The sequence below is a fragment of the Rattus norvegicus genome, chromosome 5 (genome assembly GCF_036323735.1).
Source record: "Rattus norvegicus strain BN/NHsdMcwi chromosome 5, GRCr8, whole genome shotgun sequence".
Classification (NCBI taxonomy): Eukaryota; Metazoa; Chordata; class Mammalia; order Rodentia; family Muridae; genus Rattus; species Rattus norvegicus.
Window position 1 is genome coordinate 153,835,815 of NC_086023.1, and position 19,852 is coordinate 153,855,666.

The 19,852-nt window shown below is 40.0% G+C and overlaps 1 protein-coding gene across 18 annotated transcripts in view; it reads left to right on the top strand.

The window, feature by feature from the left end:
• Positions 1–19,852, top strand: part of Hnrnpr (heterogeneous nuclear ribonucleoprotein R) — a 45,791-nt gene that overhangs the window by 9,333 nt on the left and 16,606 nt on the right. For 8 of the 18 annotated variants that reach the window (XM_063287850.1, XM_063287857.1, XM_063287859.1 and 5 more), the window contains 4 exons: positions 7,795–7,971; positions 9,613–9,747; positions 13,099–13,314; positions 17,872–18,021. In XM_063287850.1, the coding sequence (XP_063143920.1) occupies positions 7,795–7,971; positions 9,613–9,747; positions 13,099–13,314; positions 17,872–18,021 (678 nt within the window). Of the gene's footprint in view, positions 1–7,794; positions 7,972–9,612; positions 9,749–13,033; positions 13,315–17,871; positions 18,022–19,852 lie in introns of those variants that run through there. The other 10 variants (XM_063287858.1, NM_175603.3, XM_063287854.1 and 7 more) reach the window with 5 other exon arrangements.

Here is a 19,852-nt window from a genome sequence, read left to right on the forward strand (position 1 = left end):
GTGGGCATAGGCCACTGGACTCAGTTCATGTTTATTTTATTTTAAGACAAAGTCTTACATGTAAACTTTCCTGATCTAAAGTGCTCTGTGTAGATCAGGCTTGCCTTGAACAATTGGCAATCCTGTCTGCCTCTTGAATGCTAGGGTTGTGCTGGATGAGCCATCACGTCTAAAACATTTTTGTTTTGAAATGTCAGTACTTCTGAAACTGTGTTTGTCATTACTCTTCGCTTTCTTTCAACACATAAAATGCACTTAGAAATTAATGAGAGGGGAAAGTGTAGGTGTAGAATTGAGAAGATTTGAGCACATCAGTTCATATGCAGATTGAAAAGTAAGTGACTCCTTAGGCTTTTGTAAAAGTTTCTCTCTGGCTCATTCCTCCCCCTTCCCCCCTTTCTGTATATAGTCCTGGCCATCCTGGAACTCACTCTGTAGACCAGGCTGGCCTCAAACTCAGAGGTAATTCCTGCTCCTACCTCCTGAGTGCTGGGGTTAAAGGAGTGCTCTACCTCCCTCCTCCCTGGCATGCCTTCCTTCTTTTGGTTTGCTCTTGTTGTTTTTTGAGACAGGGTTTTATGTAGCTCAAGCAGTCCTAGAGCTCACTAACTTATAGTCCTCCTGCTTGCACCACCAGGGTGCTGGGATGATAAGTTTTCTCCACAACAGGTTTACGTAGTGCTGAGGCTCCAACTCGGACTCTGTGTGCTAGGCAAGCACCCTACTCATTGCATCTCTCCCACCTCCTGGGGCCTTGGTACCCCTAGCTGTCTTGCTAGTACTGTAGCACTCTTGGATCTTTTAATGGAGAAACTAGGTGACAAAAAAACCACCTGTTTTGCAGGGACTGTTTCCAGTGTATATATTTAGAACACTGTGCACAGTTTGATGAAAGAGTTTTTGTATTTTTGTTTTTTTTTTTTTAAAGAAATTATGACCTTTTCATAACCAATTTAAACTATCTGGAGTCATACAGGGTTTTTTTTCTTTTGAGATAGGATCTTACTTGGAGTGGGATAGAGGATATGTGTGAGTGGAGGCATGTGGAGGACAGAGGGAAGGGTTTGGGAGCCTGTTCTTCTACTGTCCGATCTGGGGACTGAAATCATGTGACAAGTGCTTTAACCTAAGCTCCAAGGTACTTTGCTGGATCTCATATAGTCTCAGATTACATGAACTTGCTCTATAGCCTCTCCTGTGCTGAGATCACAGGCATGTCTATAGGAGTCTTATGCAGCAGCATGGTTGGAGTGAGGATGGTAAGGGAACTCCTCAGATAGTCATGGTGTCTGCTCCTTATTCGGGGAGTATTACTGTTAGACTTGAGAGTTTTAGGTTGTCTATGAAAGTTACAAGAAAAAAATTTACTCAGACTCCCATTTGAACAGTTTTTAAGGAAACAGTGATTGTTTTAGACTATTATAAATTGTATGGTCATAAAACTAAAAGTTTTCAAATGATCAGAAGAAAGTTCATATTTTTTGTTTGTTTGTAAATAGATAAACAAAGATGACTGTAGTTACCATTACTTTAAAGAAGAAAAAGTGCTCTCCCTGTAAGTGGCCAGAGGTGACCTGTGAAAATGGTTCGATACTCTTGACCCAGAAACCCCCACAAAATCATGCAAATCAAGAGGTTCAAACCTTTGTGTTCACTTTAAGAACACCCGGGAAACTGCCCAGGCCATCAGGGGTATGCATTTCTGTAAAGCCACCAAGTATCTGAAGGATGTCACTTTAAGGAAGCAATGTGTGCCATTCTGGTGGTATAATGGTGGAGTCGGTAGGTGTGCCCAGGCTAAACAGTGGGGCTGGACACAGGGACGGTGGCCAAAAAAGAGGGCTGAATTTTTGCTGCACATGGTTAAAAATGCAGAGAGAAATGCTGAACTGAAGGGTTTAGACTTAGATTCTCTATAGTCATTGAACACATGCGGGTGAACACCGCACCTAAGATGGCGGGGACGAACCTACAGAGTTCATGGCCGGATTAACCCATACATGAGCTCCCCCGCCACACTGAGATGCTCCTCACTGAGAAGGAACAGATTGTTCCAAAGCCAGAAGAGGAGGTTGCACAGAAGAAAAAGATATCCCAGAAGAAACTGAAGAAACAAAAACTCATGGCACGGGAATAAATTCAGAATAAAATAAGTGTAGATAAAGTTAAAGAAAGAAAGAAAGAAAGAAAGAAAGAAAGAAAGAAAGAAAGTGTGTAGGTTTATATGGAGGTTAGAGGACAACTTTGTGGAGTTGGTTCTTCCGTTCCACCCTTATGTGGATGTGAGGTGTGAGCGTAAGTCACCGTGCTCGTGTGGGGCACGTGTTTACTTGCTGAGCTACCTCACTGTCAATCTCAAGTCTTCTCTTTGGTTGTTGCTTTCTGTTCTTTTGACCTTCATTTTCATGTTACAATAGTTCATATATTCTACTTTTTAAATTATGCTACTTTATGTGGATAGATGATTTTCCTGTGTGTATGTCTGTACCAGTTGTATGCCTGCTGATTGCAGAGGCCAAAAGAGGACGTCGGATCCTCTGGATCTGGATGGCAGTGAACCACCATGTGTGTACTGGGAACCCAGACCCTCTAGAACAGTCAGTGCTCTTAACCTCTGAGCCTTATCTTAATGCTTAATATCAAAAGAGATTCTAAGCATTTTCGTGTTTAGAAACACTGGAACCATATTATTAGTTTGTGACTTTCAAGCTCATGTAATGAGGGCTGTAAGAGGACTCTTGGTTAAGGTGCTTAAGCAGAATGCCTGGTGACCTGAGTTGGATCCTGCAACACATGATGATGGAAGGAGAGAGCCAGCTCCTGCAAGTTGTCTTCTGACATTAGCATGTGTGCTGTGGTCCGTACTCCCACCCCAGTATAAGTGTAGTAAAAGAATAAAGTCATGTTATGTGATAATTGATAGGGTTAGATTGGGACTCAGCCATCTAGGTTCTTCACGGAAGCATGCATTGTCAGTGAAACATAGGGTACAAATAAGTAATGTTTTGGCCTTATTTTTCTCTTGTCCTCTCTAACAGCTTCTATCCTTCAGTTCTTAATGAATAATTTTAGTTACATTTATGTATGCACATGTCTACCGCATATGTGGAAATCATAGGACATATGGGAGTTGTTTCTTTCCTTCTACTGTGTGAATCATGGGAATGGAATTCAGATTGTTGGGTTCTCCAGCAAGAGCATTTACCCATTGAGCGTTTCATTAGCCTCTACCCTTAATCTTGTTCTTAGTTAGTTAATTAATTAATTAATTTTGAGACAAGGGCTTTCTACATAGCCCTGGCTGTCCTGCCTATGCTCTTAAGTGCTGGGATTAAAGGTGTGCACAACCCAGCCCAGCTCTATCCTCATCCCCCCCCCCCCCCTTTTTTTTTCGGAGCTGGGGACCGAACCCAGGGCCTTGCGCTTGCTAGGCAAGCGCTCTACCACTGAGCTAAATCCCCAACCCCATGACTTAGAATTCTTAGCATTAGAATTTTTTTTCTTATGAACACACATACAAGATGACTAAATTAAAAATGGAATTAACTGCATTTCTTGTTCTTTTAAGACAGATTCCTTGTTTCTTTGTTTTTTTTTCCTTAAGATTTTATTTTATTTTATTTTATTTTTTTTTTAGATTTATTTATTTATTTTATGTACATCATTCTGCCTGCATATGTGACTGCAGGCCAGAAGAGGGCACCAAATCTCATTACAGATGGTTGTGAGCCACCATGTGGTTGCTGGGGATTGAACTCAGGACCGCTGAAGAGCAGTCAGTGCTCCTAACCGCTGGGCCATCTCTTTAGCCCCATATTCTTTGTTCTTTTTTTTTTTTTTTTTTTTTTTTTTGAGCTGGGGACCGAACCCAGGGCTTTGCGCTTCCTAGGTAAGCGCTCTACCACTGAGCTAAATCCCCAGCCCCATATTCTTTGTTCTTACGGTATCCTGAAACACTGCCAAGAGGGCAACACAGTTTAACAGCAGCTGTTTGTGCTGCTTTTAGGTTGAGCATGCATGTGCACATCAAGGCCAGAGGTTGATATTAGGTGTCTTCCCCACTTGCTTCCCACTACATATTTGAAAAATAAGACTGATTGATTTAATTTGTTTGTGAGAGCTGTGGCATGTGGAACTGGAGGTGCTAGGTGTTGTGGGCTTCTATTGTGGGGGCTGAAAACTGAACCTGGGTTCTCTGCAGTAGCACCAAGTGCTTGCAACTATGGAGCTGTCCGTCCAGCCCCTATTTTTTTTTTTAAAGATTTATTCATTTTTTATTATATATAAGTACACTGTAGCTATCTTCAGATACATCAGAAGAGGGCATCGGATCTCTTTATAGATGGTTGTGAGCCATCATGTGGTTGCTGGGAATTGAACTCATGACCTCTGGAAGAGCAGTCGGGTGCTCTTAACTGCTGAGCCATCTCTCCAGCCCCCCAGCCCCTATTTTTTTTTTTTCTTTTTTTCGGAGCTGGGGACTGAACCCAGGGCCTTGCGGTTGCTAGGCAAGCGCTCTACCACTGAGCCAAATCCCCAACCCCCCAGCCCCTATTTTTAACACTTTATTGTTTCTGTGGATATGTGGGGGTAGGGAGCATAAGTGAACGATATGATTTGCATTTTGTAGTGTCAGGGTCAGAGGACAGCTCTATGGGACTTGGTTCTCTCCACCTTTACGTAGATTCCAGAGATTGTCATGTTGGGGCTGCAAGCACTTTTTACCTGATGAATCATCTCACTGGCTTTCCATATTTTTGAAATAGTGTCCCTCAGAGGGTAAAATGCTTGAGTCCCAAGTTCTTTTATCTCCCCCCCCCCCCCGCCCCCGAAGCTGAGGACCGAACCCAGGGCCTTACGGTTGCTAGGCAAGCGCTCTACCACTTGAGCTAAATCCCCAACCCCGAGTCCCAAGTTATAATCCCCAGCATCAATGTAAAAGCTGGGCTTGGTAGCATGTTTGTAATCAGTACAAGGCCGGGAGCAGAGACCAATAGGTCTCTGTAGTCCAGGTTGCCCTCCAACTCACAGAGATCCATTTACCACCTCGTCCTGAGTGCTAGGAGGCTTCAAGGCATGCCCAGCCTCTGGTTTTTCTTGTGTATGTACATTCTTGTGGGCAGTAGTATGCAGAGGCCCTAAGTACCTGGAGTTGCAGGCAGTTGGTTCTAGGAATTGACTTTGAGTCCTTTAACCACTGAACTATTCTTTAACAGAAACACATCATTCTGGCACCTTTCTCCTTCTCAGTTTGTTAATGAGTGCACCTCTGTGGAACTAACATTCAGTATGTCTTCTCTAAAGAATAGACTTAAACATTTTCAAATTCAGTTTTAATATTGCTCCATTCTGAGATACTGACCTCAATCAAAGCCAATAAATTTAATTTAAGAAAACAAATATTAGAGCAGGATGTGGTGGCACATGACTGTATAATCTTAGTGAATGTTTGCAAAGTCCAGTTGGGATCAAGGCTTCAAGGGCACCCTCACCTATGTCATGAGTTCAGAGGCCAACCTGTGCAACATTAAGATTCTTTTTTTTTTTTTAAGACTCTTTTTTTTTTAAGATTTATTCATTTATTATATATAAGTACACTGTAGCTGTCTTCAGACACACCAGAAAAGGTTATCAGATCTCTTTATAGATGGTTGTGAGCCATCATGTGGTTGCTGGGAATTGAACTCAGGACCTCTGGAAGAGTAGTCGGGTGCTCTTAACCACTGAGCCACCTCTCCAGCCCAACATTAAGATTCTTAAGTACAAGTAAGTCTTTCTCCTAAACAGGCAGTGCAGCGTTTGCAGAGATGGTTCTGAGGTTAAGTGCAGTAGCTGCTCTTCCAGAGGTCCTGAATTTTGTTCAAGGACTGAGGTCGGACTGCTCACAAGTGCCTGTGACTCCAGCTCCAGGGGATCTGATGCCATCTTCTGGTCTCTGAAAGGCTCTTACACTCACATGTACTTACCTACCCAAAACAAACATGGAAACACATAATTTAAATAAAGTTAAAAAAGGAGGGGCTGGAGAGATGGCTCAGTGGTTAAGAGCACCAACTGGTTTTCCAGAGGTCCTGAGTTCAATTCCCATCAACCACATGGTGGCTCACAACCATCTGTAATGGGATCCGATGCCCTCTTCTGGTGTATCTGAAGACAGCGACAGTGTACTCATATACATAGAATAAATAAATCTTTGAAAAAAAAAGAAAGAAAGAAACTCGGGAAGTTGCACAGTGATTAAGAGCATTTGCCACTCTTGTAGAGGACCTGGATTCTGCTCCCAGCACCTACATTTGATGCATGCAGCTGTGTGTAGCTCCATTCCAGAGGAATCCAGCACAGCTTCCTGACCTTCACATATGTAGACAAGCAGGCACACATATACATATATAGAAATAATTTTTAAAATTTAATTTTGTTTGATGTACATAGGTGTTTAGCCACCTGCATGTCTGTCTGTGTGAGAAATGGTGGAGCCTCTGAATTGGAGTTACAGACAATTGAGGAGAGCTGTCATATGAGTCCTGGGACCTTTGGAAGAGCAGTTAGTGCTCTTAACCACTGAGCTATCTCTCCAGCCCCAAAGGATGGCTGTTAATTTTAAGCAGTACCTAGACTACCATGTCTAATCTGATTATTCTGGGGTTAGTATTTTATGACTCCTTTGGCAGGCAAGTTTTGTTTCATTCTCACTAATATGCACAGAATATCCATGAGGTCATATGCTGCCTACTTATTTTTGGGAGAGGATGGATTTTTGCTGTTTTGTCTTGCTTGCTCTTCAACTCTTGCAATCAAATGATCCTCCCACCTCTTCCTTCTGAGAACCTGGGAACACAGGTTTAAGTTTCTATGTTCACCTGCAGGAGGAGGGTCGGCAAGAGTTTTTGAAAAACTGTTAAGGTTGCTTTTTAAGATAATGAAGATTTTAACATTGAGAAAACTTAATGAAAGTCAGGTTAATTTTCTTAAGGTTTTCTAAAAATGATGAGTACCTTATTTCTGTGAAGGTACAGATTAGCTTTTTCTTTATCCTTTCTTTTTCTTTTTCTCTGAGGGCCATCTCTGTAGCCCTCAGAATCTTTTTTTTAAAGGTGTATTTTATTTATGAGTATACTGTTACACCAGATACACCAGAAGGGGGCATCAGATCCCATTACAGATGGTTGTGAGCCACTATGTGGTTGCTGGGAATTGAACTCATGACCTCTGGAAGAGTAGTCAGTGCTCTTAACCACTGAGCCATCTCTCCTGCCCATATTCTTTCTTTCAACAATATCCCACTTTGTAGTCCTGGCTGCCCTGGTACTCGCTGAATAGACCAAGCAGCCTGTAACTTACAGAGATGTGGGAGAAAAGGCAAAGTATAAAATTTCAAAATTTGAAGTTATTAGTATGGTTTGGTGCAGCTACCAGTTTCTTTTTTATTTTCAGGATAGACCCTAACTTCTTGTTGATGGCCCTAAAGCTTTTTGATGTTTGTTTTGTTTTGTTTCTGAGACAAGGTCATCCTATGATCTTGGCAGAGCTTGAACGACCTGTTTAGGTGAGGCTGGCCTTGCACATACTGAGTTCTACCTGCCTTTGCCTCACAAGTGCCTGTGTAACCTCATCTACCTGACTTTATTGAAAGTTAGGGTTCACATTTAATCCAAATCAATTGCCAGATTCAAACTGTCCCCATTCTACCTTAAGTATCTTATGCTTTTTTATCCCCTAACAAGAGACAGGAAGTTTGACTGGGTCTAAAATGAAGTACTTATGTTGGCTTCTAACAAGGAAGTTTTATTTCAGGTCTTTGTAGGTAAAATTCCAAGAGACTTGTATGAGGATGAGTTGGTGCCCCTTTTTGAGAAGGCTGGTCCTATCTGGGATCTACGCCTCATGATGGATCCACTTTCTGGTCAGAACAGAGGCTATGCGTTTATCACCTTCTGTGGAAAGGAAGCCGCCCAGGAAGCAGTTAAACTGGTATGTGATAAATATCCATTGTCCAAGAACTGCCATTTGAGAGAATAAAAGCATTTGCAGTTAACATTGTTTCATTTTCTTTAGTCTCTACTTTTAATATCTTTATATTGACTGATTCTTGGTATGTAACCTTTTTTATTTTTTCTGATTATAATTCTAAGATAACAGATTAGTTAGCACAATTTTATTTAGTATCAAACAAATGTTTTTTCTTTTAATGTCATTTCTCTCTGTCAAACTTTAATTTGGTACTAAAGTATACTGGAGGCTGAAATGGTTCTGCAGAATGTAACTGGAAGACAGTAACTTCTCTAGGAGAAATAGCATGACTGTTTTATTTTTATCACAATCCAGCTATGCAGTTAATACATTGTGTTCTAAATCTCTGCTTCTCTGCTGTGTAATAGCTGGCTTCTGTGGCTTTCCTTTTCTCTAAGAGCTGTACGACCTTGCATTCCTTAGAGCAGCAGCAGTTTTGAGGATGCCTGGATTCTCTCTGACTCTCTCGGTGTGTTAAAGTGACAGTGTTATTGTTCTGGCAGATTTCTGCCAGCTATCTAAGGGCATATGCAATATGGTATGGCACTTCTTGCCTTCTTTTAAGCACAGCTATATCTGCCAAGTGTGCCTGTTTCATTAGTGAGTGTGAATAAGTCCTTTACTAGCTTGGTCCAGGTTTTAGTATTTCTGAGGGATTTTTTTTTCTTCAAACTTGTTTATTCAATATTAAGGAGATTTCAGGACTTTATATTCTAGTTTTTGATAGGGTATAGGTAACTAAAAAGATTTATTTATTTATATATATGAGTGCTCTATTTGCATGTTTGCCTGCATGACAGAAGAAGGCATCAAGATGCCCTTATAGATGGTTGTGAGCCACACGTGGTTGCTGGGAATTGAACTCAGGACCTCTGGAAGAGCAGCCAGTGCTCTTAACTGCTGAGCTATCTCACCAGTCCCATGAATAACTTTTAAAATCATATCTTTTAGTAAGCTAGTGGTAAGTAATGCTAAAATATAAAGTATTATTTAAGAATTCACATTTTTTATTGTCTTCATAAAGTTTTGGAAGTGTTCTGATACTTTGTGGCTTTATTTAGAATTGTGGTTTGTATACAGTGTGAAACTCCTTTAAGTTTCTTTGGCATTGATTAAAGTAAATTCTTCCTTATTTTGGCTATTGCTGATCTATATCTAATTTCATCCTCAAGGACTCTGAATAAACATTTTCAGGTATTTTGAAATTTTCTGGAAAGGAATGTTCAGGTAGATAAAATTGAAATAAGTCAGCAGTGATGGTGCATGTCTTTAATTTTAGCACTTGGGAGGTAGAGAAATGCAGGTGGATTTCTTGAGTCGAAGGACAGCCTGATCTACACAGTGAGTTCCAGGACATCCAGGGCTATACAGAGAAACCATGTCTCAAAAACAAAAAAATGGGGAGGGGGATATTCAGGGCTAAATTTTAGCCCTTTTTTATAACTGGAGACTGTAAGAAATTTAAAATCTACACTCATGTTTCAGCAAGCGTGAAGGAGCTTGGTGAGTGTTTGATCTTAAATTGTGGGGCTCTTTAGATTAATATTAGTTGTCCTCAGTCTGGGGTGGTTTGGGGGTCTCTGGTTTTTTTCTTCCTTGCAGTGTGACAGCTATGAGATTCGCCCTGGTAAACACCTGGGAGTGTGCATTTCTGTGGCAAACAACAGACTTTTTGTTGGATCCATTCCAAAGAATAAAACTAAAGAGAATATTCTGGAAGAGTTCAGTAAAGTCACAGGTAAAACAAAAATGCATTTAGAAGTTGGTTTGTGGGAATCTGTTGCATTATTTACAAATATAAATGCTCTCCCAGAAGGAGATATATAGTAAACAGAGAGTTCAAGTCTCCTGTATCTCGTTTGTTTCTTTCTGCTTTAATAGTAGTTGGACTAAATAAATGTCTAAATACTCTTGATTTCATAGAATTTTCTTTTTGCTTTGTCTTAATCAACCCTTGTTTTTTGCTCTTTAGCCCTCAAGTGAAAGTGTTTTCCTTCAAAAGCTTTTTAGGATTAGAGAGAAGGCAGTTCTCATTTCCAGTTAACCTGTCTACATAAAAATTTAAAAATTCTGATTGAATCTGTGCAGTTGATTGAGAAGTATATTTTATATCTCAGCTCCACATACTTAAATACATACCTGGAGTCATGCATAGGGATGCATAGGCTTAGCACTTGGAGGTTAGGAGTTTTAAAAAAAGCTCAACTCAAGAATAGTCTGGAATACATGAGATTCTATCTTAAAAAGCAAAGCAGAAGACTAAATGTATAATGTGAAAGAATTGAGTAAGACTATACCTTGATTATACAAATGATTCCATCGACTTTCCATTAACTTTCACTTTTTATGTGGGTGCTGGGGATTTGAACTTATATTCTCTTGCTTTCACAACAAGCACTCTTCCCACTGAGCCATTTCCCTACAGCCTTCAAAGGCCTGGAGTTTGCTATGTAGCCCAGGCTGGACTTGAATTTACAGAGATTTAACTGCCTTCACCTCCAGAATGCTGGAATTAAAGGAGTGTGCACCACATCTGGCCTGCATTTCAGTTTTTAATGTGAGATTGGACTAGTGAGATGGCTCAGCTGTTAGAGCTGTTCTTACTGCAGGCCTCAGGATCTGAGTCAACTCCCAGATCACTAAAATTGGCAGGAGAGAGCCCACTCGATAAGAGTTGTTCTTTGACTTCTGCAGATGCACGATGCCTTAGGAGCATCTGTTAACATGCACACTAGCCTGCTCGCTCGGTCTCGCTCTCTCCCTCTCTCCTCTCCTCTCTCTTCTCCTCCCTCTTCCTCCCCTCCCTCTCTCTCCCTCTGTCTCTGTGCGTGTCTCCTTGTTTCTCCCTCCTTCCTCTGACACACATGAATGAATGAGACAAAGAAAGGGAGGGAAAGAAATGGTGAGATTATGATCTGAAAACAGTTTTAAGACCATGATTTCCTCTTATGAAAACCAGTACATTCTTTCATGTTTTGTTACCCAGTCATACTGTTTATCCCCGTTACTTACAGCTACCGTTTACTTTACCTTAAAGGCTGCCCCATGCTGTCCTCCCTCTCCCATCCTAGGTTGACTGACTTATTGTTAGTGCTCTCATCCGTTCATTTTTGGGTTTTCTTTTTTAAAAGGTTTATTGTGTGTGTGTGTGTGTGTGTGTGTGTGTGTGTGTGTGTGTGTGTGTGTCTGTGTCTGTGTCTGTGTCTGTGTCTGTGTGTACACTGTCACTGTCCTCAGACACACCAGAAGAGGGCATCAAATCCCATTTCAGATGGTTGTGAGCCACCATGTGGTTGCTGGGGACTGAACTCAGGAGCCATCCCTCTAGCCCTACTGACTAGTATAATAATTATAGTGATAATTACTATAGTATAGTATAGTATAGTATAGTATAGTATAGTATAGTATAGTATAGTAATAGTATACTGACTGACTGTATAGTAATTGCTTTCTGTTTGTGTTCTTCTATTCATTCTCCCCTCCAGTATGTGCTTATTAAAGTACCTGCTACACAGTGAGATACAGTGGTGGATAAGAGACCTGGTCTTTGCTGTTTTCTACCTTTAGAAGGCCTACATCTCAGAGAAGAGTTAAGATCAGAAAATTAAAGAAATAATTCTATGTTGTAGAATTACAGAATGTTTCTGTGGTTAGCTTTTATAAGGTTTTATTTCGGGCACGACCTTAAAAACTCAAGAGTATATAGCATACAAAGAACAGAGTTGGGGAATGGAGAGACGGCTCAGTGGTTAAGAGCACTGACTGCTCTTCCAGAAGTCCTGAGTTCAGAGTTCAAATCCCAGCAACCACATAGTGGCTCACAACCATCTGTAATGGGATCTGATGCCCTCTTCTGGTGTGTCTGAAGATAGTATACTCACATACATAAAAGAATAAATTAAAAAATATATTCAAAAAAAGAAGAGAACTTTCCAAAAGATTAACATATACCGTGTCCCAGTCAAGAATAACTTATAGTAAAGTAACTGATAGAAAGCCAATATTTGCTAAAAACAAATTAAAAGTAGAATTATATGAGATGAAGCAGTCAAGGCTCTTAGACCATATAGGAAGTTTGCATTGTATTGCATATAGAATTAGAAGATGTGTGAAGGTCTTTTTTTTTTTTTTTTTTTTTTTTTTGGTTCTTTTTTTTTTCGGAGCTGGGGACCGAACCCAGGGCCTTGCGCTTCCTAGGCAAGCGCTCTACCACTGAGCTAAATCCCCAACCCCAAAACTAACCCTGTGTGAAGGTCTTTTTTCTCCGCATGCCGAGTGCTTTTCTATTCTATGCAGACGAAGGCTTAGAGCTGTCATCAGGATTAGTAGTACTAACCATGGCAATAGTGAGGTGGTAAAAAGTAAATGTGTTAGATTTGGACAGTAGAGATGATGAAAAGAATTACTATTTTCTGGCACGAGGATTTAGCTGAAAGATGACCTGTTTATTAGGTAGGGAAGCCTAGGGAAAGTATACTTTGGGTATGTATAGTAGTGCTGTTTTGCACATGTGAAATTTGTCCGAGGCATTTTAAGTAGCTTATACATCTGGGTCTCTGAGAAATCTAGGCTAGAAAAAGTTTTGTTTATAAGGGTACAGAAAGTACTACGGTTAGCTCACATGACATACGTGGAGGGAGGAAGGACATAAGGTCAGAGGGACTCGACGCGAATGGTTACTGATGGTCCTTGTTCATAGTAAAGAGAGCTGTTATGCTGGATGTCAGAAAGGTGGGTTTTATTTCATTTAGATTTGGTTTTTGGTCTGTGACTAGTAGTTGAGAGTTAGTTCTCTCGCATTTGGGTAAATAATTTGAATCTTGAGGTCCTGATAATGGCTTTATAGATTATGAGGTCGTGTTTTATCATTAATTACAAGATTTCATAGTAGTTGGACCTACTTTAAGAACTCTTTAACAGAACTCATACTACTGTCCCAAACTCTGCATCGAATAATGCTGCTCTGATGTTTGCTACTGTGAGGCCTCTTCAATAATTTTTTTTTTTTTTGCTCATTGGCAAGTGGATTTAGGTCTGCCTAATCACTAGACGTGTGGTGGATGCTTTTGGCTTATATATCTGGCTGTTGGTTTAACAGAGGGTTTGGTGGACGTTATTCTCTATCATCAACCCGATGACAAAAAGAAGAATCGGGGGTTCTGCTTCCTTGAATATGAGGATCACAAGTCAGCAGCACAAGCCAGACGCCGGCTGATGAGTGGAAAAGTCAAAGTGTGGGGAAATGTAGTTACAGTTGAGTGGGCTGACCCCGTGGAAGAACCGGATCCGGAAGTCATGGCAAAGGTAAATACACATTATAGCTGTTCACTGTAACTGCTTAGAAAAACAAAGAGTAGCTGATGCAACACCAGCATAGAATCCTGTCTTCGTGTCTGCTCAGTTCCTCCAGATCAGAGGTGTCAAAGATCTGAAATGAAAGCTAGTAAGTGTTCCATACACACTGGGCATTTATTTAATGTTAGCACCACAAAACATACAAAACATTAGTCAAAAATAATACTATAATAATAAATGTGGTTGATAAATTATTATTTTGTGGTGGGGGAGGGGTAGTCTATATAGCTCAGACTCACTGGGAACTTACTGTGGAGCCCAGGTTGGCTTCTTTTAATCAATTCTCTTGCTCTAGACTCTTGCTACAGACATGAACTGGCTCATGCTATGACTTTGATGATATGGCTTTGAATTACATTTTAGTTAGATTTATAGCTAATTTATTGTAACGTGTCTGTAGTTTCTTTTAGAGTATTGTCCCAATGAAAAAGACAAAAGCTTGCCACACTTGTTGTCAGTGGCAACTAGACTACATCCTCCAAAGAGCAGGTCCTCGGTTTCTTCATTGTCGGGTTTTTGGGGCTTTTCTTTGGATGGTTCCTGGAACTGAAGAGATTCCTCTACTTGTAGCAAGTTTGTGTAGTTCACTGATGGTTCTTTCCGCAGGGAGGCAACTTGACCAATAAACTAGTGTGTGGGCCTTCAAGACTGAAAGATGCAAAACGCTCACCTTGACCAGTTCGGAGGGTTCTGGTTTATATTAGTGTGGTGTGGTCTCTTTGTATGTGCACACATTTTTGGGTTAAACGGAGATGATTCATTGAGAAGAATCTGAGAGGCTCTCAAGAGTTGTGCTTTCTGTTTTTCTGTCTCACCTTCCTTGAGTAGTAGATCAGTGTCCAGGGAGGGGACTAGGAATCTAAGTAGTCTTAGTTCTTTCTTTCCTTTTTTCTTTTTTAATTGTTTGATTTCGGTCTCCATTGTTTGTTGAAGTACATTGTGGCTTTGTGCTATCTATTGGACCTTGGATGCCATGTGTTTTATTTGGGCTGAATAAGTCTCTTAAGTTCACCACAGCTTTGACTTCCATAAGACAAAACATAGCCTCTGCTGCTTTTTAAAAATAAAAGTAAAATGTCTAAAAGTTAAAGGATGTATTATATATTGGGAACAGTAAAATTCCCCAGAAGTCTCAAGGTAGAATTAGTAATTTTGCTTTTTTTATTCATCGCTGATAACTATTCAGGTGGGAGTTCAAAATAAACCCAACTACCACCACCTAGTAACATCCCTGTATAATATTCCTGACTGTCCTGGAACTTGCTTTGTAGACCACACTGGCCTCAAACTCACAAAAGATCTGCCTGCCTCTGCCTCCTGAGTGCTGGGCCTACATCACTACACCTGACAGAAATTGGGAAGATTTTAATCTTGTGACTGTTGTTTTCTGGCTAAAAATGTTTAAATTGATAGAACTCTTGCTCACCATACAAGAAGCCCTGGGCCTCACATTGAGGACCAAATAAAACTTGGCATGGTGATATAGTACTTGGGAGGTAAGGACGGTCAGATTAGAAGTTTAAGGCTGTTGTTAGCTACATAGCTGGTTTTCAGATATTGTCTTTTTTTTTTTTAAATGTATTTATTTTATGTATGAGGACACTGTCACGGTCTTCAGACACACCAGAAGAGGGCATCGGATCTCATTACAGATGGTTGTGAGCCACCATGTGGTTGCTGGGAATTGAACTCAGGACCTCTGGAAGAGCAGTCAGTGCTCTTAACCTCTGAACCATCTCTCCAGCCCCCCTCAGATATTGTCTTAAACAAAGGAAACCCTCCCAAAAATCCATGAAACCAAGATTTTAGAGTGGCAAGGAGGCCTCTGTAAACTTGGGAATTGAATAAAGTTGATACATTAATTGTTCTCTTATAAAAGCATGTCTGTTAGAAAGGTTCTTCTTGGTACTCAGCGTTACACCTTAGATCAGTTTTACAGTCAACGGGAACCTGAAACCTATGTAATTCTTTTTTCTTTAAGATTTATTTATTTATGGGGGTTGGGGATTTAGCTCAGTGGTAGAGCGCTTGCCTAGCAAATGCAAGGCCCTGGGTTCGGTCCCCAGCTCTGAAAAAAAGAAAAAAAAAAAGATTTATTTATTTATTGTATATGAGTACACTGTAGCTGTCTTCAGACACACCAGAAGAGGGCATCTGATCTCATTACAGGTGGTTGTGAGCCACCATGTGGTTGCTGGGAATTGAACTCAGGACCTCTGGAAGAGCAGTCGGTGCTCTTAACCGCTGAGCCATTCTCCAGCCCCTAAATGCTCTTTTTGTGAATATTTAAATTATATTTTGCAGTCCTGGAGTTCAAACACAAGACATAGCAGTGCTTAGGCTGTGCTCTACAAATGAGACATAACGCTAGAACGCTGTTGAACATTAGTTCCAAGCTTGTTTGTATCTTGTTTTGGTGCTGTGGATCACACTGCCAGCCTCATTCACGTGACCTCATATATGTGAGGAAACATTCAACACTGAGGTAGTTACACTTCAGTCCAGGAAGTTCCTTTTCTGTTCAAAGGTGAACAAACTAGTAGAAGCCTGTCAAGAGGCTAGGGCTCATCTGATAGCCTGTTCTTCCTCTTCCTTCTCCTCCTCTTCTTCCTCCTCATTTTTGTGTTGTTTTGTTTTTGAGACACGGTTTCTCTGTGTGGCCCTAGTTCTATAGGAACTCATTATGTAGATCACGCTAGCCTCAAACTCACAAATTCACCTACCTTTCTCAGCATCATGCTCCCCCACTTTCCCCAAAAGAAGTGCTAGGACTAAGGTGTATGCTACTGTGCTTGGGCTCAAATCTTTCTGAATCTTAAGCTTTTTATCTGAGACAATAGTTTAATGTTTAGTGGGTATGCTGATTTTTCCTTGAATAGTTTCTTAATTCAAGGATTTAAAAATTACACAGAAACGTATACACAATTCCACTGTCTACCCCTGCCATCATGTCTGCCACGACTCCTGTAAGGTACCCAGTTTTAGTGTTGTCTTAGACAAGTACAGGCAAATAAAAGTAATTCTTTGATTCTGAGTGACTATAGGTAGCCTTTTGTGTTTATTTATCTGTGTTTCCTTTATTCACCATTCTGTTTGGTCAGCTCTCGGAAGATAATTTAGTATTGTTTATAACACTGAAAAGTCACACAATGCTGCCAGTTAAATTGGCATGCTGGTAACTTACCTGTTGACTGTATTGTATCTCTTCTTCAGAGATGTAGAGCATTGGAAAGAGTGTTCTCTTAGCACCCATTGATCCTGGCTCTCTATCAACTCAGCTCCTCTTAGTTTTTGACCTCCACAGTAACCTCAGCTCTATATATGTATTGAGTTATTTCTGATCTTCTGTTCTAAGTATAGTAAGTAAGTGTGTACCATGTGTGCTGATACAGGGCAATTATGTTGTAGACAGACACTTAGGAGAGACTTGTAGTCAAAGGGTAAATGCAGTTATTAAGATAGTCCCGTGCTTTTTATATATGGTGTGCCTTATACTTGACGAGATAGTATATGTATTTTGCTCACTGCTGTTAATAGTTTGTTTCTATTACTAAGTTTATGGTTGAGTGTTTAATTATAGGGCTTTACATGTATTTATTTATGAATCATGTAGTCATGAGTTTTGCCTATTTTTTCTTATTTTTCTGATGCTTCTCTGGTGTAAGTTGCTATTTTTTTTTTCTCCATATTTGTCACTTGCCTTCTGACTTTGTTTATGCTAGTTTTGCCGTACGCCACCGCTCTCGTTAGGTAGTGCCATTCCTTCATTCGCACTCTGGGTTTTAAGTTATGAGCTGTTTCACATCTATGCTTTATTTGTATTTACGAATTTTAAAATTTTAATTTTTTTTAAGATTATAACTGTTATCATTTCTCCTTCTCTCATACCAACCAACCCTTTATAAACAAATCACCCTTGTTTTTCCTGTAACATACAGCCCCACATTACTTTTTTACGCTTTTGATCTGTTTGTACTTTATCTTGGTGTATAGTGTAGAAAATGGGCCAACTTCTTTCTTCATTGATGTCACTCTGACTAAATGATTTAAGCATTGTAGTTTGTTTCTGTCATTTTTTTCTTTCTGCCCTTCTTCCCAGCCCAAGTAAATCTTTTCTTGTATAGTTTTTACATAACTATCCACAGTTTTAGGGGTAAAAACAGATAAACTCGTTTTGGGGGGGGGGTCCTTTGGAGCCATGATAAATTTGTGAATTAATGATACTTTTATGTTGGTGCCTGTCTGATAGGTTCTGTTCAGTGGTAGCTGTTCTGTTGGGACAGACAGAGGCAAGAGCCAATAGTTTATATAACTTGGTTATTTTTTTTAAAAGCTATAGAAAAGTGGTGACTGATGTGAGAATCTTTTCATCATTGCATGTTTCTCAGACTACATTTTTAGACTTGCTGCTTTAGAGAAGAAAAGCCAACTTTTTGAAGACAAGAAGTAGTATTTTAAGATTTGAGCTAAAACTTAAGAGTAGCAATTTTGTGTTTTTGCTATTAGGTAAAAGTTTTATTTGTGAGAAACCTGGCTACTACAGTGACAGAAGAAATACTAGAAAAGTCATTCTCTGAATTTGGAAAACTGGAGAGAGTGAAGAAGTTGAAAGATTATGCATTTGTTCATTTTGAAGACAGAGGAGCTGCTGTTAAGGTAGGAACTTTGTATTCTTTGCTGTTTGTTTCAAACTTGGTAGACACATAAAGTAACTATTTGAGATTGTAAAATTATGAATACATGTGTATATCTATGTGAGGGTCTGTTGTGCACACACTGAGCATGCAGGTGCCCAGTGATGTTCAGAAGAGGGCACTGGATTCCCTAGAGCTGCAGGTACAGGCGCTTGTAAACTATCCAGTGTGAGAACCAAACTCTGGAAGAACCTTTTAACCTGAGCCACTGCTCTAACCCCATAAAGTAGCTTTAAAACAGAAATAAAGTTGGTGTTTAGTAGTGTGTATGTGAGTGATTCTGTGAATTGCTGTAGTCTGAACCTAGGACCTCATAAATAAGAAGCAAGTGTTTTTCCTCAGAGCCACACCCAAATCTAGTCTTTACCCTTTTTATTTTTTTTGCAAAAAAAGGGTAAAGTGTACCATACTATGCAGTATCAGGCAAGTTAACTCTTCATTTCTGGTGTGTTCATTGATTGATTTTATTTTGTGTTTTGAAGCAGAGCTTCTTTCTCTACATAGCTCAGTGTCCTGGGGTTCATCATGTCCACCCGGCCATCCTTGAACTCACAGTGGTCCACCTGCCTCTTTACTTCCAGGTGCTGGGATTAAAGGTGTACACCACAACCGCAGCTCTTAATGGGCAGAGTTTTTAATTTCTTCTTATTCTTTTTTCCTTCCTTAGCTGGAAAATCAAGACTACTTTTGTAGTCTTTTATGTATATATGAGATCAGGAAAATGAAATACTAAGCGAGTCAAACATTGTTCTTTTTCACGTTCTCTGTTGATGGTTGTCCTAGTTAGGGTTTCTATTCCTTTGATAAAACTTCATGACCAAAAGCAACTTGGCTAAGAAAGGGTGTTTTTGATCTAAAAGCTTGTAGTTGATCATCCAGGGAAGTCTGGGCAGTAACTCAAGTGGAGGCATGCTGTTTGTTTTGGCTTGCTCAGCCTGTTCATAGCAGCCAGGACCACCAGCCCAGGAGTAACACTTCCCAAAGGGAGTTGGCCTCCCCCACAGGTTAATCTGAAGAGAGCATCTTCTCAATTGAAGTTCTTCTAAGAGACTAGCACGTGCTGACATGGACCAGCACAGTGGTATACTAGTAACTTTTGATTTGAACATTTATTTCACTGTCTAGGTTGCTGCTTTAAAGTAGGACTTACAGAATCACTGGCCAGTACAGGGTTTTGTTTGTTTTCTGTAGTACTGATAATCAAAATCCAGTACCACAGAGCAAACATATTAGACATTAGCTTGTTACTTGAGTTCTAGGTCTAGTATAGAATTAATTACTTTGCTTTCTGCTGGTGTCTTTTGAAGTACTGATTATAAAATTCATAGTTTAGGCCAGGCAGTGGTTTGTCCCTTTAATTCCAACATTTGGGAGGCAGAGGCAAGTAGATCTCTGAGTTTAAGGGCAGCTTGGTTTACAGAGTGAGTTGCAGGACAGCCAGGACTTCACTGAGAAACCCTGTCTTTAAAAAAGAAACAAGCGAACAAAAAAGTATAAAATTCATAGCTTAGTGTACAACTCAGTTTTCTTCTAATGGTATAGAACACACTTGCTAAATTTATATTATACTTTACAGATACTACTTTTGACTTTGGTACTAAATAATTAGGTGAGTTTGTAGGAAATATTTACAAGAACCAATTTGATGGTTTAAATAAAGAAGCCTGTGAAATTATAAACTTTCTAGTGTAGGAACTGGGAAGTATCCTGGATGGTCAGGGTAGGTAGAGCATTTTTGATTATGAAAGTCATCATGTTTCTTTGTGTTGATGGTATGTGGTGCTGGGCTTCAA